Source organism: Chrysemys picta, chromosome 7 (genome assembly GCF_011386835.1).
Source record: "Chrysemys picta bellii isolate R12L10 chromosome 7, ASM1138683v2, whole genome shotgun sequence".
NCBI classification, from domain to species: Eukaryota; Metazoa; Chordata; order Testudines; family Emydidae; genus Chrysemys; species Chrysemys picta.
Window position 1 is genome coordinate 56,484,513 of NC_088797.1, and position 16,903 is coordinate 56,501,415.

At 44.2% G+C, this 16,903-nt stretch overlaps 1 protein-coding gene across 1 annotated transcript; it reads right to left on the reverse strand.

Moving 5' to 3' along the window:
* Positions 1-6,221: 6,221 nt before the first annotated feature.
* Positions 6,222-16,162, reverse strand: BLOC1S2 (biogenesis of lysosomal organelles complex 1 subunit 2). Its single transcript, XM_005285552.4, has 5 exons — positions 16,003-16,162; positions 14,333-14,449; positions 11,198-11,317; positions 8,469-8,573; positions 6,222-7,892 (listed from the first exon to the last, which is right to left on the reverse strand). Exons 1-5 carry the CDS (start codon positions 16,058-16,060, stop codon positions 7,861-7,863), a joined length of 432 nt encoding a protein of 143 aa, XP_005285609.1. The 5' UTR covers positions 16,061-16,162; the 3' UTR covers positions 6,222-7,860.
* Between the last annotated feature and the right edge of the window lie 741 nt (positions 16,163-16,903).

A 16,903-nucleotide genomic window follows, 5' to 3' on the forward strand; every position in this document is an offset into this window, starting at 1 on the left:
TACCAGGGTGGAGGATTGATCTTTACCCTCATCACCTTGGGAGGAGTTGGAGAAAACTCTCAGGTGGCTCTGTTGGCTCCTATAACACTTGAAAGGTCAACTGCAACCCCAATTCAGATTATGGTAGCATCAGGAGGGCCCCAAAGTAAAAACTGCAATTGCTGCTCCTTTTGGCCACTAAAATGCCAATGAGGGGTTCATACTAATGAAGTATCTAGCTCTCATGCTCCCTCTGTTTAGATGTAGGTTATTTAATTAAAAAAAATCAGGGATAGACCATAGACAGAACTATATATAGCAATTTGTTGCATATTACTTTATAAAAACACTTAGTCGGGAATAACACAGGCTCCAGTCTCTAAACATTTCCCTTTTAATGCCAAACTAGATTATCCCCGTCCCTTCTTAAATTGGACACTGGGATCTGATCTAGTATACTCTCCTGACTTAACAGCCTAAGGTGCCACAAATACTCCTTGTTAACAAATTTATTTGGGCATAAGCTTTTGTGGGCTAAAACCCACTTTATCAGACACATGGAGTGGAAAATACAGTAGGGAGATGTACTGTGTGTGTGTATTTTTATTTATTTATATAGTATGAAAAGATGGGAGTTGCCTTAGCAAGTTGGGTGTCAGTTCTAATGAGACAATTCAATTAAAGTGGGATATTAACAGAAGGAAAAATCACTTTTGTAATGGTAATCAGTGCTTCTAAAGCAGAAGTCAACAGGCTTCAGCATCCTACTGTTTGCCTCAATACATTAGACTTGAGAAGATGAAAGGCCCATGACCATTGGGAGGGAGGCCAAATTTTCCAGAGATGTTCCAGCTAACAAACCATTGGGAGAATTATCCCCTTTCAGATGTAAGCACAGGCTAAAGGCTCTGGGCTTCCAACCAAGGGAATCTGCAAGAGTGAGGCATCAAATGACATTAATGTCCACCAGCTTAATATTTGGTGTGAAACAACTCTCCTCTACACCTAAAATCATGATGCACATATAGCTCCTTCCTCAATATGGGTAGGGCCTAATTTGAAGCAACAAAGGGGCTTCAGTTCTCCCATGCCCCTGCTTGCCTGTATAGTTATACTCTTCATCTCTCTAACAGGACTGCCCGTGACTGCTGGAGCACCCGGGGTGCTAGCTGTTGCTGGTGTAGCACTTGCGGGAACCCTGCTCGTGAAACTTGTCTCTGCAATGTAGTGAGTACAAAGAAATGCAGCCTGAAATTACATTGCAATAAACACTTCAGACGTATCTGCCATCTTTGGGTCTCTCTGGTCAGCTGGGAGGCAGCTGCTACTGGGATGGGGCAGGCAAGGTCTTGTACTCGACTGAATTGAGATCCCAACATGTAGCCTTTGACAAGGTGAGTTTCTCTCCTTCCTGGTGCCTGAAATTTCCCCCTCAGTGCACATTAGAATGGCCTCCATTGAGGTGCATGACCAAGACCACTACTAGCACCCAACTACACAAAGTGGTGGAACACCTGCTGCCTTGTCAGCATTCTGAACAGATTACCTTTTCAGGCTTCACCTGGCTGTAGCCTCCTGCCTTGATTGTTAATGTACTTAGCATACAAGCAGGGGCATCTGTACTGCCTTGTGTGTGGGCATAGGCTCCCTTCGCTTTGGGCTTTAAAGACAAAACTTTCTGCCCCAGAAACTCTTCAATTGACAGGATCGGTCTCCACTAAAAAATGAAACTTTCAATTCTCCCCTCCTGCTACAAGGAACACTGCTTCAGTTAGTGCCCTCAGGTTGCTATTGCATGGCTCCCTGAAGCAGTCTTTCAGGGCAACCTGACAGGCCTTGTGGGAGCCCTGGGGAATTGTGAAGAGTCAGTCAAGTAGCAGTAACTTTTCCCAGTCCTTCCTCTCAGCACAGAGGCCAGTGTTAACCTTCAGCTTTCTCCTGGCAGGGTGAAAGGCAGGCAGGGTGGTATGTGTCTAGCAGTGGTGGTGGTAGTAGTACAATTACTACACCACAAGAGCATGAAGCTCAAGAGGTGGAGTGCTACACTCATTTGGACTACCAACAGCCTAGTGGGACTAAGGTCACCCCATGCCCTAGGATGAGTAACAGTTCCTGCAGAATGATGAATACTTCCCTCTGGGGACAGCTTGCTATGACCTTTCAGCCCCAGGCCATCAGCCAAATGAATTCTCCTCCCTGCCTCAAAGGAGTGGCATACTACTTGCAAACACTTCCTGAGCCATTAATGACCAGTTAGCCAGTATTCTTGTTGAAAGTCTCTCTTACAGCTGCTGAGCTGTAAGAGCTCAGCTGGGCTAGGGCCAAAGGTGGCACCCTCTTTGTGGAGTTCTCAAGAACTGTAAGAGAAGATGAAGAAATAGATCACTGAAGATAATCAGGCTAAGACTAAAATTGGATTACTTAGGTTGCAGTTTCAGTAGTCCAGACTCTCAGTGGGTATAAGCCACAAAGCTCCCCTGGAGTTGTAAGGACATCAGAGGAGTCAGGCTCTACCACTTCACAGGAGTTAGTAGGATACAGCAGATCTGAAAGCAGTGAGGGCAAAACAGGAATCTAGGGCAAGGGAAACTGAAGTTATCCTCTGATAGGAAAACTGCAGGAGTATTTAAGAAGAAATCTCTTTAAAAATAAGAGCATCTACATCCTGCTATTATAGAAAACTGTCAAAGTGCATATTGGTGTGTTCTCTGGGCCTATGTGCTGACAGAAAGGCAATGAGAGCTTTTCCCTGCTTAAACACAAGATGGCTTCCTTCTTCCATATGGGGGGACAATACTATAATAATGACAGTGTAAAATGTATGCAACTTAAAGGGGAAAGACTCCCTAGAACTGTCAAGCCATGGGGAATTGGCAAAATAGCTGGGTGGGTGTGTTTGTGGTGGTTTTTTTTTTTTTTTTTTTTTAAACCAACTCTTTCCTTTGAAAGATACTTACTCTTCAGCTCTACTTGTATTTTGCTGAGGGAGTAGGCCAGAACAAAGGGTGTTGCAGAAGCCAACCATTCCCTTATCTCAAACTGAATTTTTTCATGGAACAAGGACTTGCCCAAAACCAGATGTGTGTAAGAATGGCCATACTGGGTCAGACCAAAGGTGCATCTAACCCCGTATCCTGTCTTCCAACAGTGGCCAATGCCAGGTGCCTCAGAGGGAATGAACAGGACAGGTAGTTATCAAGTGATCCATCTCCTGTCTCCTATTTCCAACTTCTGGCAAACCAAGGCTAGGGATACCATCCCTACCTATCCTGGTTAATAGCCACTGATGAACCTATCCTCCTAACTTATCTAGGTTTGTTTTTGTTGTTGTTGTTGTTGAACCCTGTTAGTTTTGAGAGGTAGCCGTGTTAGTCTGTATCTACAAAAATCAAGGAAATTACTCTGCATTGGTGTTCTTCCTGAAAACACCATCCTGGCCACCATGGATGTAGAAGCACTTTACACGAATATTCCACATGAGGATGGACTACAAGCTGTCAGGAACAGTATCCCTGATGAGGCCACAGCATGCCTGGTGGCTGAGCTTTGTGACTTTGTCCTCACCCACAACTATTTCACATTTGGGGACAATATATACCTTCAAGTCAGTGGCACTGCCATGGGTACCCGCATGGCCCCACAGTATGCCAACATTTTTATGGCTGACTTAGAACAACGCTTCCTCAGATCTCATCCCCTAGTGTCCCTCCTCTACTTGCACTACATTGATGACATCATCATATGGACCCACAGAAAGGAGGCCCTTGAAGAATTCCACCTGGACTTCAACAATTTCCACCCCACCATCAACCTCAGCCTGGACCAGTCCACACAAGAGATCCACTTCCTGGACACTACAGTGCAAATAAGTGATGGTCACATAAACACCACCCTATACCAGAAACCTACTGACTGCTATACGTACCTACATGCCTCCAGCTTCCATCCAAGACACATCACACGATCCATTGTCTACAGCCAAGCCCTAAGATACAACCAAATTTGCTCTAACCCCTCAGACAGAGACAAACACCTACAAGATCTTTATCAAGCATTCGTAAAACTACACTACCCACCTGGGGAAGTGAGGAAACAGATTGACAGAGCAAGACGGGTACCCAGAAATCACCTACTACAGGATAGGTCCAACAAGGACAATAACAGAACACCACTGGCCATCACATACAGCCCCCAGCTAAAACCTCTCCAATGCATTATCCACAATCTACAACCTATCCTGGAAAATGATCCCTCACTCTCACAGACCTTGGGAGGCAGGCCAGTCCTCGCTTACAGACAACCCCCCAACCTGAAGCAAATACTCACCAGCAACTACACACCACACCACAGAAACACCAACCCAGGAACCAATCCCTGTAGCAAACCTCGTTGCCTACTCTGTCCCCATATCTACTCTGGTGACACCATCAGAGGACCCAACCACATCAGCCACACCATCAAGGGCTCATTCACCTGCACATCCAATAATGTTATGCCATCATGTGCCAGCAATGCCCCTCTGCCATGTACATTGGCCAAACCGGACAGTCCCTCCGCAAAAGAATAAATGGACACAAACCATTCCTGATGTCTGATAACATACATAAGCCAGTAAGTGAACACTTCAAGCTCCCTGGTCATTCTATTACAGATTTAAAAGTCACTATCATTGAACAAAAAAACTTCAGAAACAGACTTCAAAGAGAAACAGCAGAACTAAAATTCATTTGCAAATTTAACACCATTAATCTGGGTTTGAATAGGGACTAGGAGTGGCTGGCTCATTACAGAAGCAGCTTTTCCTCTCCTGGAATTGACACCTCCTCACCTATTATTGGGAGTGGACTACATCCACCCTGATTGAATTGGCCCTGTCAACACTGGGTCTCCACTTGCGAAGTAACTCCCTGCTCCCCATGTATCAGTATATAATGCCTGCATCTGTAACTTTCACTCTATGCGTCTGAAGAAGTGAGGTTTTTACCCACGAAAGCTTATGCCCAAATAAATCTGTTAGCCTTTAAGGTGCCACCAGACTCCTTGTTGTTCCTGTTAGTTTTGACCTTCACAACATCCTCTGGCAAGGAATTCTACAGGTTGACTCTGGGTTTGGGGGGGGAAACAAAACAGAACCTTTTTTGTTTTAAACCTGCTGCCTATTTCATTTGACCGCTAGCTCATGTGTTATGAGAAGGAGTAAATAGCACTTCCTTATGGACTTTCTCCACACTAGTCATGACTTTATAGAGCTTGATCATATCCCCCCACTTAGTCATCCCTTTTCCAAGCTGAAAAGCCCCAGTCTTATTAATCTCTCCTCACAGGGCAGCTGTTCCATACCCCTAATTATTTGTTGCCCTTTTCTGTACCTTTTCCAACTCCAATATTTTTTTTTGAGAGGGGGGTGACCACATCTGTATGCAGTATTCAAGATGTGGACATAACAGGGATTTATGTAGAGGCAATATATTTTGTCTTATCTATCATTTCTTAGTGATTCCCAACATTGTTTGCTTTTTTTGACTGCCGCTGCACATTGAGTGGATGTTTTCAGAGAACTATCCACAATGACTCCAAGATCTCTTTTGAGGGGTAACAGCTAATTTAGATCCCATCATTTTATATGTATAGTTAGGATTGTTTTCCAACATGCATTACTTTGCATTTATCAACAAGAATTTCATCTGCCATTTTTGTTGCCCATTCACCCAGTTTTGAGATCCTTTTGTAGCTCTTTAGTCTGCCTAGGACTTAACTATCTTGAGTAGTTTTGTATCATCTGCAAATTTTGCCACCTCGATCACTTATGAATGTTAAATAGGACTGGTCCCAGTACAGACCCCTGGGGGACACCACTATTTACCCCTCTCCATGGTGAAAACTGACCATTTATTCCTACCCTTTGTTTCCTATCTTTTAACAAGTTACCAGTCCATGAGGACCTTCCCTCTTATCCCATGACAGCTTACTTTGCTTAAGAGCCTTTGGTGAGGGACCTTGTCAAAGGCTTTCTGAAAATCTAAGTACACTATACCCAGTAGATCCCCCTTTGTCCACATGCTTTGTAGGGTGTGTACGCTTTCATTTACAGTGCTGCTATAACAAAGCGTCCACTACTGCTGCTCACTGTTCATCCAGAAAGCAAGCTTCTCCCTCAACCTGAAACACCTTCAGGGCAAACTTCAGCATTCAGTTCCTAATCTGAAAGCTTATTTGTTTAAAAAAAAAAATAATGCTCAAGATTAAGTGTCAACCTTTTTTATCATATATAAAGAAATCCAGCTGTAATAACTACAGTGAAATGCTCATTTTTCCCTATGGGAAATACTCAGCTAAGGTTGGGGAAATGCTCTTCTAGTATATCATCTTAGGGTAGCACACCAGAGCCTGAGACCTGATTGTGCTAAGTCCACAACCCTTCGATTAGTTATAAACTGAATACAACTTAATTCTCCTTAATGGGGTACATGTAGAAGACCAAGGATCAAATATTCTAAAGGGAGAAGTGCAACAAGAAATTGATAAATGTAGTAGAAAGACAAGTTTGTTATAGTTAGCCCCTCTTTTGATTCTGTGTGGGCATTCTCTTTTTGTCCTGAAGCTTAGTCTGCCCTCCAATACCACCTCACTAAAACTCATGAATTGATAGATCTGGCTTTTACTTGTAATGTTCATATCCCATTGTTACAAATGTAACCACTTATTTTCAGATAATGAGTCTTTGGTTCCTATCTCATACCTACACTATGTAGCAGTGACACCATAAATATTAACGGTGTCCCATCCATTGAAAGTTTGCTTTTTAGATAACTAAAAGGCAAATAAGAAGTACCATAACTTGCAGAGAGGTCTATACAACTCATTTAGACAAGATACATTCTTCTAGTATTGGGAAATATCTCAGTGAAACTGATCATGAATCACCACTTGTTTTCATAATGCAAGATCTTAGCTTTTCTAGCCCATTACACATTTATTTAAGGCTTGTCTACACATGGAGTTATTCTGGGATAAATTGGCACTTATTCCAGAATAAGTGCCTTTTTCCAAATGTAGCTTAGCTTAATTTAATCAACTTCCAAAGAATTTCATTAAAGTACAGAATTAGTCTTAAATATCATCTTCTCCTGTGATCTCTAAATCAAAATGACTGTTAGATGCTTCTGTTCTCAGCTACTTTAACAGGATAAACTTGCATAAAGCATGAGAAACCAGTTCTCAGAAACACAATCTGAGTTAGTTTCAAGACATTTGCGAGAGAGAAAAGTTTAACTGTAAAGCTATAACTATTATTCCCCTCTCAACAGGAAATCTGGATACCAAGACAAATTTAAGAGGATCCAAAACAATGCTCACACCTCTGAAAACAGATCTTTAGACAGTACAGATGGAAAGAATATTTATACTAGACACAGGGCTCTAAGTGCGGAAAAGGAAGCAGTGGAACAAGGGGAATTTCAGGTGCTACAGCTGTAGAGGAGAATATAGTGGTAGGCTATGGAGGAAATTTTCTACAAGGCCATAGGACATATGGAGCTTAGGAAGTATTAAATGTGAACACTATCTTATGGCAACTCATAAGAGCTCAGAGTAGATTTCAGCTTTTGACTACAGCTCAATAATAGAGGCAGTAAAAGAACAGGCTTCTGAGAAAAGAGAAGGTTTTCTAGCCTCAGAAGGAATAGACACACAGCAACATTACTAGTCTGATGTCTGCTACACTCAAGTCCTTAGCCAAGGCATCCCCCTGGCTACACGGCTCTTCCAGAATAATAGCTTGTATGTTTGGTGCAGTTCAAACCTTAGGAATTTGACAAGTCAATCTGAGTCATGACCCAATTCTCGTATCTTAGGAAAAAGCATCCTTTTTGTTGTAGAATTTCATCGTTTCTCCAGTTTTTTGTACTTTGCTTCTGCAGAAGAAAAGCAGAATGGTTGTTAGAACTGAGAGGAGGACTAAAGGCTCCAATCCTGTAAGCTGATGCGTAGTCTAGATTCCCCTTGACTTCAGAGTGACCAGAGGCACTTGAGACAGTTTTTCAAAGGTATTTAGGCACCTATAGTTGCAAACAGGTGCTTTTAAAAATACCACTCAGTACCTAACTCCCATGGAAATCAATGGGATTTATGCACTTAACCTACTTAGGTGAAATTTTTAAGAGGACCTATCTGCATCTTTAGGCACCAGATACCTGAATGCCTTGCAGAATCAGGTGGTGTTAATAATTATATTGGAACACTACCCACATTATAGTCAGCCTTCTCATAAAGCCTGCTACTTCTAATATACCCAAGTTATAATACCCTTCTTGCTCTTCCCAGTATATTTCTATTACCCAGTTTCCTGAAAGGAGAACAATCACATACTGCATTTTCAGAGTTCCAACACAGACTAGTTAAATCTCTATGAAAATTACTCCTGGCTTCTTCTGGGTACATTGTACAATAGGCTATCCTGCTCAATAGTAACAATACAGGAACATGGTTACCAAGCTTTTTCGAATAGGCATCCAGCTTGTAGGCTGCCTGCTCAAGAGCTGCCACTTGCTCTTCGATTAGGTTGATTTGTTCCAGATACGGCTGAAGACCAGCATCTTAAAAAAGGGAGGAAAACCAGACCAATCAATTCTTACTAATTCACTGAGAGGGAACAGTTCAGAGCTGAAACAAAGAGCTTCGCAGGACATTGTTTGGTCAGTATATTTTACGGATGACAAAAAGAACAAGTGTCTAGAGTTAAATTTTTATTTTATACTTAAAAATCTAACTATTCTCAAACTCACCACCAAAAAAAATACAGTGAGAATTAAATCAATACAAGTATCTTTTTAAACTCTTAATCAGTTTCTAATCAGCTGAAAGCAAATATACTAAGTATGTAGCCCAGTTATGAGAATGAAAGAAGAATCTATTTACTTCACTCACTGTACAGGCATTTTATTACCTATAGTATATAGCTTTATAAATTGTATACAAGACAGACAGCTGCACAATGTTTATCACCAATTTTGCATGTAAATCCTAGAAATCTCCAGCTTTCAGCAGTAATCAAGCAGAATTGATTCATTATCTGTAGTGATGTTGAATTGCAAAGTTTTACGGTGTTTGGAAAACAAGATCACATGTACATTTCATTGCCATAACCCATAGCTGTGATGGAAGGTATATAACTGACAGTTACACAAATACAGATTTTGAAGATCCACTAACACTTTCTAGAAAGTCATCTCAATCTTAGAAAGAAACTTTCACTCTTACAGAAACAGGTACTGAATTAAAAAAAAAAATTGAGGACTCTCCAAAAGGTAGATAAATACATATCCTGGGCTAAGTTCGCTCTAAGATGTGCAGCTGTCTATTAAGCCCAGCGGAGGGGCTCAGGTCTGTGGCAGGGAGAGGTGCCCCAGTATGGAGTTGCCATGGTGGGGAGAGGTGCCTCTCCCCCGGCCATGAGTTGCTGTGGCAAGAGAGGGCTGGGGGGAGTCCTCTCTCTTCCCACCATAGTCCCTGGGCAGCCTGCACCCCAAACCCCTCATCCCTGGCCCCACCCAAGCCCATACCCCCCTGCACTCCAACCCTCTGCCCCGAGCCCCCTCCCAAACCCCTCATCCCCAGCCTCATCCCAGAGCCCTCACCCCCTCCCACGTGCCCCAGCCCTAAGCCCCCTCCCACATTCCAAACCCCTTGGCCCCACCACATGAATTTTGTTATGTGCACCAATATGGAGGTGATGTGTCACACATCACCTCATATTGGTGCACATAAAATTCATTCTGCACATGGATGTAAAAAATTAGAGGGAACACTGATTCTGGGCCAGGATATTCACAATGATTAGGGACCTACCAAATTCATGGCCATGAAAAACGAGTCAGATTGTGAAATCTGGCCTTTTGTGTATTTTTACCCTAAACTATATACTGATTTCACTGAGGAGATCAGAGTTCCTCAAATTGGGGGTCATGACCCAAAAGGGAGTTGCGGGGGGGTCACAAGGTTATTTTAGGGGGGATCATGGTATTGCCACCCTTGTTTCTCCGCTGCCTTCAGAGCTGGGTGGCCAGAGAGCAGCAGCTGTTGGCCAATCGCCCAGCTCTGAAGGCAGTGCCCTGCCAGTAGCAGCAGAGAAGTAAGGGTGGCAATGCCATACCATGCCACCCTTACTTCTGTGCTGCTACCTTCAGAGCTGGGCGACCGGAGAATGGCAGCTGCTGACTGAGGACCCAGCTCCGCAGGCAGCAGCGCAGAAGTAAGGGTGGCAATACCATACCATGCCATCCTTACTTCTGTGCTGCTGCTGGTGACGGCTCTGCCTTCAGAGCTGGGCAGCTGGAGAGCATTTGGTGGCTGGGAGCCCAGCTCTGAAGTAAGGGTGGCAATACCACACCCCCCTTACAATAACCTTGTGACCCCCACACAACTCCTTTTTGGGTCAGGACCCCACAATTACAACACTGTGATATTTCAGATTTAAATAGCTGAAATCATGAAATAGTATTTTAAAAATCCTATGCCCATGAAATGGACCATGAATTTGGTAGGGCACTAACAATGATGACACAAAGCGCCAATATGGCTAGAACAGTTTCCTTTAGGTTACAAATCACTATTTAACCTAATCACATCTTCCATTTTTTCCTTTACCTTCTCCTGTGCATAATCTAAGCAGCTAAAATAACTAGTTGAGACAATAATACCAAGGAAGGGCAAAGTATTTTGGTGGATTAAACCTCTTTATCCCCATGCCACTGTTGATGTAGATAAATATTATTGTCCCTAATGTACAGATGGGGACAGTGATGGACACAGCTTATGGACCTGAACAAACTCTCCCTCAAAGTTAGTGAAGTCTTTCCATTGACTTTAAGTTGGATCAGACACTAACCTGCCCAACGCCACAGTGGGACTCTGACAGAGCTGGGAATACAACCCAGGGTTCCTGGCTTCACTTCTGCTAATTTATCACAAAACCATCCTTCGTCTCCCATACAAAAGCAAAGGGAGGAGGATTAGTACTATTCAGAGAGCTCCATTCATTTAACCATCAGCTTCAAATGAAACTTATTCTACACTTATCACATATTCTAGGCACATACAGCCTTTACAGAGTCTTCTCTCCTTCGAAAGTTAATGGGAATTTGAACTATAGGCCCCTAGACGCTTCGTTTACTGTGTAACATCCATTTACTAGAGTCATTCCTGACTCGTTTTTACTTACATTTTTGATTTAGGTCCTTCAGGTTTCGACTAATGTTTACAGCAATATCTTTCATTTCCAGATATTTCAAGCTAGTCAGCTTGTTCATGTTTTCCAGGAGTTTGTAGTCTTCACTGGTGGCTTTAGAAAAAAGAAAATATTTACACCTTTATAAAAACAACTAGCAGAGTTTGGAATCTACGTGCGCACTGTTCAGAGCTGAAGAGTTCAAGGTGACAGCTGAACATAGCTTAGAATATCTCATTCAATAATATGGCTCTTAGCAAGATGCTCCCTAAAAACAATGAGATCAAATGTTGCAGATTGGAATATCAGATGGACTCAAGAATAAATATGTAGCATATTCAGTAAAAAACATGGGCTTATTTTATACACATCTACAATACCAATCATTCTGGCAGACAAAAGTTTCTATTTACAAAGCTAAAGGTCTTGATCCTGAAAGTTGATCTGCATGCAGGAACACAAAGCCCCACAGAAGTCAATGGGGCTTCATATGGGGATGGTGGTCTGCCTGAATTAGGGTGACCAGATGTCCCGTTTTTTGGGACTTTTTCTTATATAGGTATCTATTACCCCCGACCCCCATCCCGTTTTTTCACAGTTGCTATCTGGTTACCCTAAACTGAATGCAACAGCCTGCAGGATCAGGGCTTAAGACACCAGCCAGCTCATTACACTGTTTTTGGTTTTGCATTTTTGTAGAGAAAAATAATAAGAGAAACATTAAGCTGAAAAAAGTTGGAAAACATAAGAGGTAAGACTTCTGTGTTAACCCTACCTCTGTTGGTTCGCATATAGGCTTTGATTTAACAGAGCACCATTAGAAAGGAAGGATGGTCCAGTAGTTAGAGCATTAGCCTAGGACTCGGGGGATCGGGGTCCCTGCTCTGCCATGAACTTCCTATACGACATTAAGCAAGTCACTTAGTCTCTCTACGTTTCAATTCCCTAGTTGCAAAATGGGGATAATAGCTACCTAACCTCACATGGGTCCTGGGAGGAAAATAAAAAAAAAATAGTGAGGTGCTCAGATACTACAGGAATGGGGGCCAGTTAAGTCCCTAAGATAGACAGAGGTGTTTAAGTGCCTTACTGAGTCAGGGCCACAGGCAGTATGAAATGACAAAGGTTCTTTCAAAGTCTGCTGATGTGATATACTTTGGACAAAATGGGTAGCTTGCCAACAACATGCCACCAGGCTATTTGTGGCTTAACAACTTTAGCACAAATGCAATTTACATAAAGTTGTCGGTGCTACAGAGCCAACACCCTGAACCAGCAATTTCTATTCTCTCAACTGCAGCTAATGAGAACAGTAACCCATTTCAGCATGCTTCATGGGATGTTGGCTCTGCCGCATACACACAGTACTTGTTCCATTCAGTAACATGGAGCAGCTGTAGAGATCCCTATAACAGGGAGCCGCCAACTGAGCACCCCCTTGTTGTCAAAGATCATTTCATGGCACCTGTCTCTGTCACTCCTGCTTCAGGGGCTTCTTAAATAAATTCCACACCCCTAGTCCAAAGGTAATGTAAGCACTCCCCTTCTTGAGTCCAATTTATTCAGTCCTCTCGGTACACACTGGCACTTCAGGCCCCAACCCCAGTTCAGTGTCTCTCTTCCCCTTAGCTAGGGAATCCCCAGCCCTCTTTCCTGGAGCTGTGTCCCCATTCCGTGACCACTCTCAGGCTTCACCTAGCTGGAGCTCAGCCTTCTAGCTTTGACTTCCAAACTCCCCTGATGTCAGGGTTTTTTTCCTGCCTTAGCAGGCTACTCCTAGTTGGGGTGACCTCCTTGATTTCAGTCTTCCCTGCAGGAGCCCTTCCCAGGTAGTCTTTGCTGCAGCTTCCTGCTGTTCTTAAAGGGGACAGCTGTGGTTCCATTACATGGCCTTTACTTCCCCCACCTATGGAGGTCAGTTATACTTGCCACAGGGGAATGGCAGCCCAGCTCAGTTCCAAAGTCAGCTTTGGTCCAGTCATGAAGCTACAGCATGTTTATAGGTCCCTCTTGCTCTACATCTGTTCCCTCCCCACTGAGGGCTTGTCTATGTGAACACTTAGGACCAGTCTACATTACAGTATTAAGTGGACCTAAATTATGTCGACATACAGCCACCGCAGTAATTAAATCGCTTTTGCATGTCCACACTATGCTCCTTGTGTTGGCAGTGCACGTCCTCACCAGGAGCGCTTGTACCGATTTGACTGTCAGCATGGGGCATTGTGGGATAGCTTTTGAAAGGCAGCAACAGTCGATGTAAGCAACGCAGTGTCTACACTGACACTGCATCGACCTAACTACATCGACCTAAGCACTATGCCTCTAGTGGAGGTGGAGTTATTAAGTCGGTGAAGTGGGCGAGTTACATCAGTAGGAGCTACATTTTAGCATAGATGCGTACAGAGTTAGGGAATAGATTAAAGCACACTAGGGAACTTTTAGCACGTGGCAGCAGTGTCCATACAGGCACTTAGTGCATGGCAGGCTACAGAGAAATAGATTTACACCTCACCTTGCCACAAATTAAGTGTTCGTACAGACAAGCTCTCAGAAGAAGAAATAGTTAACCTGATTCAGTACCGCACTAAAAACTTTTTGAAAGATAAAAAGGCACATCAATCTGGGGTCCTCTTTAGCTTTTCATTCAGATGCTCTGATATTCTATCTCAACACATGATCCAAGTGGCAGCCATCTAACTGCCCGTGTGACCCCGCTGACAGCTGACATGCGTTAACAGTTCGCTAGAGCACTTTGATCTCGTCCTCTTTGAAATGGGACTAGCTCAAAGAACATTAATGAACTATTAATGCACATCAGCAGGGTGCATGTGGACAGTTAGATTGGGGCAGGCTAGTGCAAGGTGGATTCACATCCCAGCTTGCCATGGTCTAATTGCTTGTGTACATAAAACCACCAAATTATATTAAGGCCACTTTAATTCTGCCCACACAGGGGCTGAATGCAGTTTAACTAATCCCCTTTTAATTCACACCTTAATTAATTCGGATTACTTTTCCTGAGTGTCCCTGTGTAGACAAGCCCTAAAACACTAAGCAGCATATTTCCTTTTTTAAACAGTTTATCTCCATGCTAGCCAGGTTTGTTAGTTTCACAGTTTGCCTTACCTGTCAGTTCACCTGTTAAGTAAGTGGCCATTTTGTTAAACATATCCTTACAAAGCTCATTGATATCTGCTTCTGCTGGTTCCTTAGCTTCCTCCGCTGTCTCCACAGCAGGATCCTCTAATCAGGTTATAAATGAACAGTACAGAGGTAAGGGAAAATTAGTCAAATACTGAAGTTCACAAAAGATTGTAAAAACAACACAGATCTTTTTGTTACATTTATTTTCAACATAGGGTGTACATTTTAGATTAATAAACAATTAACCCACAAAGTTATCTGTAAAATAGCATAAAGTTGATTTAACAGCCTCTCCAGTTTACCTTATTATTACAAAGGCAAAAATTAACCTTGGCAAAGATTAGATGATGTGAAGACAATGATTTCAGGAAAGATCTTTGAGTTTGATCATTTCTATTGGCTGTGCCTACTGTCATTTTTTTTCATCTTTGATCACTGATTGAGAACTGTTCTCTATGTCCCCTTCAGAAGGTGCTGCAACAGTCCCCCAGTCCTGTCCACTAAACTTTTTCTTCTCCTTCAAATCCCTTTGTAACATTCCTTCTGTTCTTCCCACAAATAATCTCTCCACTGCTTCATTGGAGTTGTTTTCTTCTGCTCTGTATTTGCTTGTATTTTCTTTACAAGGCTTGATTCTGAGATATGCCCAAGCACCCATAACTCCACCTGATTTACCTAGGGGCTGAGGGCACTTAGCAACTCCTGGAAGAGCTTGGCATACTGCAGGATCAAGCCCATAGGCAATATGCATTTTGGAGCAGGGAACCAGACTTACTCTATGTTTGGAATAGTGTGATGATAATTTGCATGCTATATAAATGGTTACCGTAGTAAGCATCAGTTCCTTCTGCGAAGAACTGATAGTCTTATTAGCCTGGAATAGCTTTTCATGACAAAACCATAGGCTGCCCATCTAAGTGAAGACATTTTCCTCTCCCTCTTGATGCTTCATCCTTCTCAGTGTCATTGTAAGCAAGGAATATTTGCCAAATAAAGGCTGCAGCAAGTCACATGTGAGACACAGAGAGAAACAGCACCAGCTGTCTGTGACAGAAGACTGGTGCCATCACCCACTTCTGGAAGGTTTAACATTATGTATGACTGGGTGCGCGGCGTGTGGGGAATAAGACTAACTCAGCCTAGTGAAGGACAATCAGCCAAGCCAGCACCGCAGCCCATCACCGTTGAAACAACCCCTGCTCAGTTAGGGGATGGAGACCCTGGTCTTTTGGCCACAGAGCGATGCCACCCGGTTGGCTCACACCTGCCACAGGTGACGGGTGAACTGAGAGCTCTGGGGGGTGCCCCGTTCCCGCCCCAGGAGTCACTAAGGCCAATGGACAAATGCGGGTCCCTTTGGGATGGGCGCTCTGGCCCCTCTAGTAGCCTGGGGTGTGCGGGGGGACCAGACCCCAGCTCTGCGGGGTCTCCTGGGCAGAGGCCGAACCCCTGAGACCCCTGCTAGGGCAACAGCAACAGCTTGCCAGGGGCTCCGCTCAGGGGCTGGGGGCCAGCTGGGCCCAGGGCCCCCTTGGGAGGTGGGGGCACATTAGCAGCGCGGCACCCGGGAGTCACAGCTCCAGGCCCCCAGCTTGGGGCGGGGTCGCGGGGAGGGGTCGCGGGTCTTAGGCTCCCCGCGGCCTCTCCCTTACGTTTGGCTACTTGCACCCGGGCCTCCGGCGGACCCTCGGCAGCGGCGGCGGTTGCCATGACGACAGGCCCCCCTCCGATAGACAAATCCCGGCCGCTTCCGCGTTCCCCCGAACTCGCCAAGCGTGGCCCCGCCCCTGCTCCCTACTGCGCAGGCGCGGGAGCATAGCGCTTGCGCACAGACACGGCTGTCACATACTTCTGCGCACGTGGGTGGCACTGGCGACCGGAGGGGCCCTGGTTGTCCCGGGCGGGGCCTCAGGTGCCGGGAGCCTAGTTCCCCCATGCCGGGGATGCTAATGTCCACCTGGTGTGAGGGGGATGTGGTAGGGCACCTCTCCTGCCAGACCATTTTAAAACCACCGAAAGCTTTATTTCCATTCCCTATGGGGCTCACCCCGAAGAAAGCTCCACCTCATGCTGGTGGAGGGAACCACGCTGCTGGCTGTGTTCCTTCAACGACCCTGGCGGTGCCCTAACGCCCAGCTTAGATGGAGGCGCGGTTGATGTGACACTTGGCGGTGTTAAAACCATCACCAACCAGGCTCTACTGACCTTTTTCTACCCACCTGTACAGCACCTAGCACAATGACTGATCTCAGTTGGGGCCAGACGGTAATATAAATAGCTATGAACATGTTAATTAATGCCCCTGTACTACTAAAAAGTGTCTTTTTCCAGCAAACAACACATTTTAAAATGTTTTTATAATAACTTTAAAAGCAAGAAGACTAATCACAAACCTAAGTATCAGACAACATTGTTTAGTTATTTAAACAAACCTAGTAAACACCAACATTTGTACCAACAATTCAAAGCTGCTGAGGAAGTGAAAAGCCAGGAATTGTGGTTTCAGATCTAGCAGGGGCCCTTCCTTATCTGAAAGTGAAAAACAGAAGCATT

Bases quoted from the DNA above. Each gene is read 5' to 3' on its own strand.
- BLOC1S2 (XM_005285552.4), bottom strand. From the start codon at position 16,060: ATGGCAACCGCCGCCGCTGCCGAGGGTCCGCCGGAGGCCCGGGTGCAA. The intron at 11,318-14,332 runs GTAAGGCAAACT...TTTTTTCTAAAG, and splicing joins CTTAACAGGTGAACTGACAG to CCACCAGTGAAGACTACAAA. The intron at 7,893-8,468 runs GTAACCATGTTC...TTTCTTCTGCAG, and splicing joins TGCCTATTCGAAAAAGCTTG to AAGCAAAGTACAAAAAACTG.